The sequence below is a fragment of the Poecilia mexicana genome, unplaced genomic scaffold (assembly GCF_051168715.1).
Source record: "Poecilia mexicana isolate PSO_F unplaced genomic scaffold, ASM5116871v1 scaffold_4, whole genome shotgun sequence".
Taxonomy (NCBI): Eukaryota; Metazoa; Chordata; class Actinopteri; order Cyprinodontiformes; family Poeciliidae; genus Poecilia; species Poecilia mexicana.
The window spans coordinates 23,507,509-23,519,011 of record NW_028263373.1 but is presented as its reverse complement, the minus strand read 5'-3'; the positions used below and the strand labels follow the sequence as shown (position 1 = coordinate 23,519,011).

At 38.0% G+C, this 11,503-nt stretch overlaps 2 protein-coding genes and 1 long non-coding RNA gene across 3 annotated transcripts in view; all 3 read right to left on the bottom strand.

The window, feature by feature from the left end:
• Positions 1–19: 19 nt before the first annotated feature.
• On the bottom strand, positions 20–2,289 carry LOC106908585 (uncharacterized). The gene is made up of 4 exons (XM_014974721.2): positions 1,819–2,289; positions 1,553–1,739; positions 1,223–1,323; positions 20–884 (listed from the first exon to the last, which is right to left on the bottom strand). Exons 2-4 carry the CDS (start codon positions 1,692–1,694, stop codon positions 759–761), a joined length of 369 nt encoding a protein of 122 aa, XP_014830207.2. The 5' UTR covers positions 1,695–1,739; positions 1,819–2,289; the 3' UTR covers positions 20–758.
• A 4,722-nt stretch (positions 2,290–7,011) lies between these two features.
• LOC148159996 (uncharacterized) lies at positions 7,012–7,839 on the bottom strand. The gene is made up of 3 exons (XR_015762710.1): positions 7,678–7,839; positions 7,363–7,487; positions 7,012–7,262 (listed from the first exon to the last, which is right to left on the bottom strand). It is a non-coding gene; the product is annotated as an uncharacterized LOC148159996 (long non-coding RNA).
• Positions 7,840–10,598: 2,759 nt separating this feature from the next.
• Positions 10,599–11,503, bottom strand: part of LOC148159995 (putative guanine nucleotide exchange factor MCF2L2) — a 36,446-nt gene continuing 35,541 nt past the window's right edge. Inside the window, exon 6 of the mRNA XM_088005277.1 lies at positions 10,599–10,733. Within this exon, the coding sequence (XP_087861403.1) occupies positions 10,599–10,733 (135 nt within the window). The remainder of the gene's footprint in view (positions 10,734–11,503) is intronic.

The following is an 11,503-nucleotide window of genomic DNA, read 5'->3' as shown; positions in this document are numbered from 1 at the left end:
AACAACAGCGGGGAAAGAATTTTTTGCATTTATTAATTTATTTTTTACTGGAAATTCCTTTTAATTCTTTGGGGTTTGCCATTGTTTAACAGTTTTGGGGATATTTTAGCTGACTTTAAAGAATCAGACACATAAACCAGGAAACATCCCCCCATTACCCTTCAGAAAGTATGTGGATTTTGACTGAGTAATACATCTGTGTGAGAAAACATGAAATCCTGCTCTCAAATTTTTCTGATTGACAGCATGATGGATTACATCATCTCTCTATGCAAAAAATAGAGAACATATTTTCCCAAGGACCTACTTTCTGCTCTTTTTTATATTAGTACATGTTTAACAGGCTTCTCCATCCTTCCTTAAGACAACATGTCCTGTTTCACTGAGACCCTGAAGGTCATGCAGACTGGGGCTGTTTGCCCTAACCCCACCTCCCGTCACTCAAATCCACTTAAACCCACCACTGAGTTTAGAACCAATACTCGAAATGAATCAGTTCAACAACATAGCTCTGCTGAATAATCTGGTTTCACATCGTGTTTTCCCATCATGTGTCATGAGGTCGGAGGAGCTGTTAGTACAGACCAGAAATGGCTGAAGTGGCTGTCACTGATTTATTCTTTCTGACTTTACCTTGTTTTAAAAAATAGCTATATACCAGAGAAAAACTTAGAAAAGTCTTTACTTAAAAAACATTACTAGAAAGTGTAAATTTCTTTTTCATTAATATAATAGTCTGATGACATCAGTGCCTGGGGTCAATGGAGCGTGTGCTGACAGCAGCGTTTCTTATACCTGCGTCTATTGGACAGACACTCCTCACTCTCGTTTGATACAGCAACATGGGTGGAGCCTCCCTGGCTTTCCTCATGCATCACCTCAATCTGGGAGAAATATAAACACACAAACACTTACACATAATTATGGATTCAGCTTTTACCAGTATAGGATTTTTTTATGATTAGAAGTTGACCACAGCATAAGAAAACTGGATTTAAATCCATTTTTAAATTCTTGGCCTACTACTAGATTGCATATATCTGAGTGTGTATGTGTGTATGGGATGTGGTTGCTTAAATTATGTCATTTGACCTTGTGGTGCCACACAGACCTCACGCACGAGTCAAGCATAAATCAAGATTAAGGTCAATGTCATTGCCATCTGTTCTGTTTTGTTGTATCATGGGAAGCTACAGTATACATACTGTAAGTGATGAAGTACCTTGATGCCCTTGGTCTTGCGTATGTTCTTCTTCTTGTTAGGATCTGCTTCAGCTGGTTGCTTGCCACTGATTGAGTTATCAGAGAGCTTTCTAGCCAAGGCTGAAATAAAATGAACAAAGAAATTAATTATATATTTAATAACACATACCCTTAATTGCATTCAGGCTTTGGTAGCTGAAGTACAGTAAGAGTATCAATTAGCCTAGTTCAAGGACAGTCTGTACAAGTTTACAGTCAGGGGCAGTAAACTTTTAAATGGTCTGAATCTCATAGACAAGTTTTCTATGCATTTGCATGACTCCATTGAATTGAAACATGTCCCACTCACGCTGCTGGCCCCCAGGAGTCCTGGCAGCGTTCTTTGGTGCGAGGCGTTTAGGAGACGACTCAGGCCGTGGGGCCACCGGCTGAATGGGTCTGGTCTGTTTGGCTGACAGCCTCTTCAGGCTAACACGTCTCTTCTCAAACATCTCTTGAACATCCTCCAGTCGTTTGAGTGCCTTCAGGACACTGCCCTGCAAATGCACATTAAAATCAAATGTCTCAACATTATTTCTATTCAGAATTTAACTAATGGTTTTCTGTGTACTGCACCTTTACATCCTCTGACAGGATAACCTCATACTGGTTGTGGAGGTTCCTCAGTTCTGACACGTGGTTCTTTTCTGCTGACTCCAAGAAGTTTTCAATGTCTGTTAAAGCTGATTCTGCCCCTTCCTGTGACTGGCACTTATCCACAGCTTGGGAAGCCAGTAGGTAGATGCCAGACTCACACCACTGGTGAACCTGAACACACAAAAATACCAACAGGTTAGATCTGGGTCAGTTTTTGGTGCCATTGTCACGTTTCTTAAGCTCTAAGACAATAAACAAATGTTACTGACAAATCACTACTGCAGAATTACAGGGGAATCCCCAACCTTCCATTCATCAACAAAATTATTGAAAAAGCCGTTTTAATAGTTAAATAGCTTCCTAACTATAACCAGCCGCTTTAATGTCTCAGGTATTACAAATGAACGTGTCAGACTTGAGTCCAACCAGACGTCCCAAATGTAAATGTCCACACTAGATTAAACTAGTGGAATTCCTGTATGAATGCATTGAGTTTGAGTTAAAAGTTCTCTGTGTTCTGAACATTTTGTCCAGCAGTCATTTTCAAGCTTTGTGTCTGGACTAATTAAAGAACACATTTACATGCATAAAAACCAGACATCTGATTTGTTTTCTGAGACTGATGTTTCCAAAATGCATAAACTGTTTCACATCCATACCTTCTCAATGCCCATGTGTACATGCAAAGACTTAGACAAGACATCAGACTTTTTCTTGGCTTCATTGCTGAAATCATCGCAGACCCGCCGGAGCTCCACACACTTCGGCCGGATGGAGTCCACAGCATAGTGGTCACTTTGGATGAGTTGGTCACCATGCATGGCATGGAGCTGGGCCTTTTCTAGTGTGGGCTACAAAACAAGTAAAGTCAGAAATATAGCAATATTTGTAAACTAACAATTTTACAAAAATGAATTTTGTAAACATTTAAATCTGGGGTTTTGGAATAATGCTAATGAAAATTAAAGCAGTTTTAATTGCACTGACATGTTGGAATTACAACAAATGTTCAAAATCTGGAAGATAAAGCACATCACCCTAGTTCTAAATCTTTCCATGGCTTCCGGGAGTTCAGAGAATAGACCATAAAATACTGAACAGCTTAGCACCACAACACACTAAAGATCTGCTCCTGTTGTATCAACCTTCCAGAGCTCTCAGGTATTCTGGTTCTGGTCTACTCTGCATCCAGAACCAGAACCAAACATGGAAAAGCACCATTCAGCTTCTATGCACCACAAATCTGGAACAAACTTCCAGAAAACTGCAAAACAACTGAAACACTGAGGCTAAAATCCACCTGTTTAGAGTTGCATTTGATTAATAACTGGAACATTGATCAATACATTTGCTTGATGATAGTATTTGACAAAATGTGATTTTCTTTGCTGTTTCATAATTGGTGACTGATTGATGTTTTGATGATGTAAAGCACTTTGAACTGCATTTTTACTGAAATGTGCTATAACCATAAGCTTGACATGACCACATCCAACTCTTTTTGCATGGACCTTATGTGGAACAGATTTTTTTAATGTATCTTTGATGGGATCTTCATCAGAACCACCTTACAAAAGAGAGGATTTATTTTAAAGAACTCAAATTGTTAGTTGAAGAGAAAAAGAAAAGCATGTTGGTGCAATGTTTTACATTTGTGTCCTTTTGTACTCCTTTTAGGCTGACAGACCTGAACCTTTTCCTCAAGTGTTTTGAGCTCCATTAGCAGATGTTCCACTCTGGCCACACAATCTCCAGCATCAGAAAGGCCTTTAAGGGAGTCCATCCGTGTGTCCAGAGTCACTTTAACCTGAATGAGAAAAGTTAGAAGAGATCCATAAAAAGCGTTCATGGATTTCCTATTCTTATTTGAACAGATTGTTGTTGAAAATGAGAATCTGTTCTCAACCAACTTACCTGGTAAAATACAGGTTAACATACAAGTTAACAAAAAATAAAAACATGCCTTATATGTATGACTGTATTTAAAAAAAAAAAAAAAGTTTGTTGCCCATTTACTCAGGCTATGATGCTTGCAAGACATCAGGGGCCTCATGCATAAAGTGTGAATGCGAACAAAGAATGTGTGGTGCCATATTTTACGCACAAGTCAGCATGTATAAAAAATAACTTTGCCTCAAAGGTTGCGTAAATATACATACTGTACACATTTTTGCTGTGTACAGTAAAAGTTTGCGGCAGCGACGCAAACTTTTTCTGTGGACAATATCAAACTACAAAGCGTCAAAACTCACCTAAATACACTGAAATCTGACTACATTCATGCTTTGTAAATGCGCCTTTATGGACAGAAAGCATCTCTATTCTGTAAATGTACAGCTTATGCTGATGGGGGGCTGGTGATGTCATCGGTCAAAATTATAACTTGTAATATCTCATAAGGGAAAACTGCACAAACGAAAATGTATAAATAGTTATATCATCCTGGATCTCTCAGCAAAACTTAGAGAGCCATGCGGTGCGGTACAGGTACCGATCCAGTTGCATTCATCCTTCAGTCGAGTCAGGCCCGCTATATTTCCGTAAACCAGGTTTTAGTGTGAAAACTGCACACTCTTTTATGCACGAGACCCCTGGTCACACACATCTATGCATGCTAAGAAACATGATAGAAAAAAACTGAAAAATCTATATAGTGCTTAATAGATATCAAATCCTAAAATACAGTATTTTATTATAGCTTGTGGCGGATGCTCCTACCACCACCACATAACGTTAGTATTTTTTTCTTATTTTACATTATTAGTTACAGATTACACGATACATGAGTTAAGTTAAAGTTATTTTAATTTATTGGGTGCACACTTTAGTTGATATTTCTCTGAATTGTTTACTTACACTTGTTCTTTTTCTTTTGAGGTTCTGCAAACACAGAGAAACTGGAGGAGGAAGCCTGGATCATACCAAGTTTTCCAAAAGACTGAGATGGGACATATTTGTTAAAGTTTACCTTAGTTTTTAATTTTGTCACTTTAATAGTCACATATTTGTGCTAAGTTAAAGCCAGTTTTGCTTTATTTGTTTAATATGTTGCTTTAGCTAATTTTGTATTTTTTGTTCCTTTGTTATGTTGTGTCTCCCTCATGTGGTATGTAAGCAGCTTTTGTTCTTTATTTGCAGGCCAGTTTTGTTTGTATTCAGTTACTGCTCAATTGACCTTGAGTTGGGCCCAAATCTGTTACTAATCATTTGATTTATTTTGCATTGATGTTGATGGTTTGCTAACCCTTTTTTTATATTATTCATTTGAAGTTTTTTTCTTTATTTTTGAACACCTTTTGTCCTTGTTTAAGCCTGGTCCCTAACATAAGTGTTAGGGACAAAAGTGTAACATAAGTGTTAGGGACCAGACTAATTAATGGCTACATGTTAAAATTATGGTTTCAGTACTTTGCTTTTCCCACATCAGTGTTTATGTTCTTATGAATCCCAGTGTGGATATTTAAAAGAAGTCGAATGGAACCTTGGGGAACACCTGTTGACAAAGGCAGAGAAGATGAAATGTAATCTTCGATTCTATCAGACTGTAATCAATGTGATAAATATGATTCTATTCAGTTTATTGTGTCTGAAGAGAAGTTGAAGTTACTTAATTTGGTCAATATTTTATGACTTGCGGTGTCAAACACTTTTTTCATTTCAAGAAACAGCACCAACAGTACCATGTTTATCCAACAAATATGTAAAATTTTCTATTTGCAGTCTCTGTTGAGTACTCAGCTCTGAAGCCAAATTGCATTGGGTGAAGTAAAAAGGAACAGGTATTTGTAATCATTTGTTGAGCAATTAATTTCTTAGCTATTTTAGACACTGCATATATAATACTAATTGGTCTGTAGCTTCAAATATACAAAGGATCTCAGTTTTTAAAGACTGGGTGGAACAACAGCTGACTTCCAATGCTGCCTCAGAGGACAATTGATTTATGTTTGTTAATGTGGAACTAAGATCTTTCAACATAAATGTAACAATACCATACATCTTTTGCTTTGGAGGGTTTGAGCGATCTTGTTGCCTCGGACTTGAGAATCTGTAACATGAACTATGCTGAAAGTTGCCTCTAAGCTACTTATCGGACACATATTTAATTTGTTAAAAGGAATACTCTCGGTTTTTGAGGATTAAATAAAATAAATCATTGAAATCATCTGTAGATTTATGTGAATTATTTATAATTTCACTTTTTATCTTTACTTCTACAAGCTTATTTTCTTTTGTATTTTGTCCTGCAAGGTTTGTCAAATGGTTCCAGATTAATTTTGGATTGTGCTTGGCATTCTCCATTATTGTTTAAAAAGAATTTGCTTTGGCCTGCATGTTTTTTAATGCTTTATTCCTTAATGTTATAAAGAAGTTTTAGGACTAGCTGACTTACTTTTGAATGGGATTTTAATGCAAAATCCCTCTCTTTCATTAGCTTCACTATGTCACAATTTATCCAAGGCTATATGTTTTTCTTGCATCTGTATTTGAGTTTAAAGCTAACATTTTTCATTATCCTCTACATTGCTGTGGCAAAATTGAAACAGACCATTCCATTATCAGTTCCCTCCAGTATTTGATCCCAGTCAATCTGCTTGATGGCAGTTCTAAACCTGATAATATCTATAAAAAGGTGTTCTCTTACAGAATAAGTGAATCTCTTTTTTGAAATCTTCCTGGTCACAAGTATCAGATTATGGTCAGAGAGACCAGCCAGCATGTTATAAGATTTGACTATTCTCCGAGAACCACTAGTAAATATGAAGTCAATCTTTGTACTGCTTGATGAAGTGATTCTTTTAGGCTTTTGAATTACTTGGACAAAATCAAATTTATCGGTTATACTTCTAAGATTCATTCTGTAAGATGTATCTCCCAGTTTATGTTAAAATCTCAACAGATAATGGTCTCCCTGTTAAAATTACATTCTTTAAGTAATTTTTCAAACCAATCGTAAAATTCTACTATTTGAAGAGAGAAGGATAATATATTACAATTGTGAACAACATTTGAAGAGATAACATAATATTTAAATCTAAGCATTCTAATTCATTTCCACTCATCCACTGAATTTCCTGACAGTGAATGTTATTTTTTATGAATACAAAAACACCACTTGGTCACTTTTTATATAACAGATGTTTTAAATGTCTGTCCTGTCAAAGTCTTAAAGCACAAAACTTTAGAAAATGAGAGGAATAATTTCTTCAAATCTTTCAGGGGTTTTATTCTTGAAGGTGTTTGAAGGGAGGACAGAAATTATGCAAAGGTTGTTGGACAGAGGTTGCCATGCAGGCAGAGGTTTTACTTCTCTGAAATCCTGTTCAAAATGGCGCAGCTGCAGGCACTGCTCCAGCTTCAGATGATGCTTACACCAGAACTGTTCGAAAGCATTCTCTGTCTCATCGAGCTGGGCCAGGAGTCTACAACAGAAAGGATCTACTTCACCAGGTATAATGGGAAGGTGGCCATTTTCCTAATATAGATTAAGGTTAGCAACACGACATAAAAAGTGTCAGTTACCTTTCCACGGTTGTCTGGTTCTCCATCTCATCAGGCTTGAGTTTGTGGCTCTCCGATTTAACTGTCTGGTCCTTGATGCAGGTAAATAAGGTGCTGCCTTGTCTTAAAGCTAGCTTCAGCTCCTCCTGTTTTAGAGGCATGAAAGCATTTAAACAGTAAACAAGGTAACTAGTAAAACATTTGTACACCTACACATTCTCGCTGCTTTCCTTTTCAGGTAGGACATTTTATGGCACTGGTTAAGAGAACTTTAGTTTTAATGAAATATTTGTCTTCTCATGCATTATTTAGCGTGTTCTAAACGTGCTGCCTAACCTTTAGGTTACTGTATTTGCCAGTGTGTTCTGCAAGTAGGTCTTTGGTGCTCTGGACATCATTGGGAAGCTCTGTCTCTGCCAGCTCCGACCCAAACTTCTGTAGCATCTGCGCTGTAGTTTTCACTGTCAAGGCAAAATTTTCTATGGCCTAAAGAAAAACCCAGACATGTGACTCTGACACATTCTGAGACATAACTAATCATTGAACTTGCTGACCCTAACCCTAGCAAAAAACATTTAATTTCTTTATAACCACAAAGCTGTCACAATATTAGCTTTAGAGCAAGGTAAAAAAAAGACACACTTAAACTGAGCATCAAAATATTACACAGTTTATAGCTTGCTCTACCACCACCCCACGAGAAACAACTACAACCTTCTAAAATAGAAAGTTGGTTTTAAAGTGTATTGGATCATGTCTATAGATATTTTGCCACGTAGCAACATGTTATTGTACTGCATGAATGAAGTTTTTAGCATTGGTATTACAATATCTCGCTTCAGTACTGATGATTAGGAATCACCATAAAATCATGCCATTACTACATGGATGCAAAGATGTAAAATCAGCTGGTGAGGAATGTAAGGGCCCATATTCTAAAAGAATTCTAAAACGAAAAGTAGCTCCTAGAGACATGTTTTTTTGTTTGTTTTGTCGTGAAAACTGGCATAAGGTGGTGAGATCTTTCCAGGTACACAAAGAAAACAGAGTAAAGGCCTGAGAAATAACAGTAATCTTGCAGATTGATTTAATAATGATTAAAGAAGATAAATAGAAAACACATATATATGTAACGGTTGGAATTTCTGTAATGTATAATTGAAATATATGGTCTGTATTCTTGATTTGAAATATATGTTCTGTATTCTTGATTTGAAGTAACAGTAACAACTTGATTGTTGTAAGTTGATTATTAATGATTAGAAATGGTAACAGCTTGAGTTACAGATTAGATAAGTGATAGAGAATTGTACTGAGGGTTATAAGTTAATAAAACAACGAATTGATTATGTTCTGTAATAAATCATAGAAATGAAATGACTGAAGATTTGAGATCGTGAGAAATGAAGCAGACTGTGTTGCAATTAGTACACTGAGCTGGGCGGGGGCAAGGCAAGGCAAGTTTATTTATATAGCACTTTAAAACAGTACCACTGACCAAAGTGCTGTACAATCACAAGATTAAACAAATAAAAATCAAAATTAAAACACATCAAAACCAACAATGCAGTGACGTAAAACACTCTATATAATACATAAACATACCCAGATTAATACAGAAAAGCAGCATCTCAAATTGAATCAAAGGCCAACCGAAAAAGGTAAGTCTTAAGAGCAGATTTAAAAATTGCTAAAGAGGGGGCCTGTTTTATCAACATAGGTAAAGAATTCCAAAGTTTGGGAGCTGCAACAGCAAACGCCCTGTCTCCTCTCTGCCTCCTGGAAGTCCTCGGCACCTCCAGGTTCATTTGGCTCGCTGATCTAAGAGCTCGAGGAGGACAGTGTATATGTAGCAGCTCAGAGAGATAGGAGGGAGCAAGGCCATTTAAAGATTTAAATACAAATAAAAGAATCTTAAAATGCACTCTGAAATGTACCGGCAGCCAGTGCAGAGAATATAAAATCGGGGTAACATGTTCTCTCTTCCGCGATCCAGTTAAGAGCCGAGCAGCCGCATTCTGGACCAGCTGAAGACGGGACAAGGAAGACTGGCTAACACCCACATATAAGGAGTTACAGTAATCCAGTCGTGTTGTGATAAAAGCATGGATTAATATTTCAAAATAATCCACTGGTACAATATTCCTAATCTTAGCAAGCCGCCTCAAATGGAAAAAGGGGTGCAGGGAAAATTCAAAAAAGGGAAGTAAGTTACGAGAAATGGCCTCGATGGCCAGATGGCCAGTAGAAAAAGGGAAGTACTGAAGAGAGTTGCTGCAATGAGTCATGAAGGAGATGATGGTTGGGAAAGGTCGGGACTTTCCACAGACTCAGTGGGACGTTTCAGAAGTCACGTAGACCTCTCCTATACACAACCATGGGCAGAGAAGGTATAAAAACCAGTAGACAAGGGAAGAGACTGTTCTTTGTCCGCGGCGCTGAAGGAGAGCCAACAAGAGGATGTAGATCGAAGACCAGCAGAGGACCGCACCCTGGGACCAAGGGGAAGTTGAGACTTCACGCCTTTAAGAAGGGACAAGATCCATCTGCCCCCAGTCCTGGTTCCTGATTCGACCAACCCCTCTGCCTCAACTTAACGATCCCTACCCTACTGCAGCAGGCTTGGAGAAAAGACAAAGGTCACTGATTGACGAAGATTCTGTGCGTTTGAGGAACAACGGACAGTTCTGCTTTGCTTCTATTCTGAAAGAGGTCTTTGCCCTGTTAGGACAGAGACTCTGACCAAGGACATCTGAAGATTTCAGCTGCCGGGATCAATTGCCATCTGGTGTGAGTTGAACTGCCCCCCAAAAGCCTCGCTTAGTTAAACTAGTGACACAGGATAGGGATAGAAATGAAAATAGGTTATGATTGATTTTAAGTTGAATTTGTTGTTTTATTGCAAGTTTGTAATCTTTGAAAGTAAATCTGCTTGTCATTTACCCCTGCTAAAGCTTGCTTAATAAATTATGTACTAAAAATACCAATGGAACTTGTGGACATTAAGATTAATTGAGTCGTTCAATCATTGTGGTCTCCCCTGATTACAGTAAAATTAGCGTACATGATTCTAGAGATGTGGTGGCTTTGTACTTTCCTTTGGTGAGTGCAAAAATAATGACCCTGAGACTTAAGTCTAAGTCACTAAATCTAATCTAGCCGTTAACAAGTGCCGTTATTTTTAGGAAAAGAGCTACCGTTAACAGGAGTGGTTGTTGAAGCTATGCAGCTGTGAGGGCTACTCAGCTGACTGTTTCTCAACTGAAAAGGGTCATAACTTCTGGATTGTAGGTAGTTAGAGCTAGACGAGTCTTTTCCGCCACCAGCTTGAATAGAATATCTCCTGTAAACCGATTCTGGGGTAAGACCCGGGTTTCAGGGATTTTCCGGACCTGTTAGACAGAGAGCTGGTCAGTAGTCAGTCGAATGAGTGGTGAGATAAAGGTGGGGCTGGCTATTGCGTAATAACAAACAGTTTGTTTTTTTAAGAATTTTACCTAGGTGAGAGAAGTTATTCACAAATTACCTCAGGCTTTAAGGGAGCTCTGAACGTGATAAAATTCTAATTCATCCCCACCAGATCAGTGAGATGCTTCCCTAATAAAAAAAACCCTCAATCACCAGTGACCTAAAGGAACTGAAATGACAAAAAAAGGACTTTTGGCGGACGAGACAAGGAGTTTTTGAGGAGTTTATACAACCCCTGGCAAAAAGTATGGAATCACCAGTGTTGGATGAGCAGTCATTCAGACATTTCATGCTGTAAAACAAACTCGGATCAAAAACATGATACAATATTAAGGTCATTCCAAAGTGCAACTTGTTGGCTTTCAGGAACACTCAAAGAAATGAAGAGAAAACATTGTGGAAGTCAGTGAATGATACTTTTATTGACCAAACACAGGGAAATAAATATGGAATCACTCAATTCTGAGGAAAAAAGTATGGAATCACTCAAATTGGAGGTAGAAAAAAGGACACACCCAGTCTATTTCCTTTCCCTAAATGGACACCTGCCCCAGATTAGATGTGCCCGTTAGTGTGCAGTTCAAAACACCTGCAGTCATGACACCTTGGAGGGCTGCTGGACGAAGTGGAGTGGCAAGAACCATGACTCCAACAAGAGAAATGTCCCTTGAAACAAAAGAGAGGATTGTGAAAC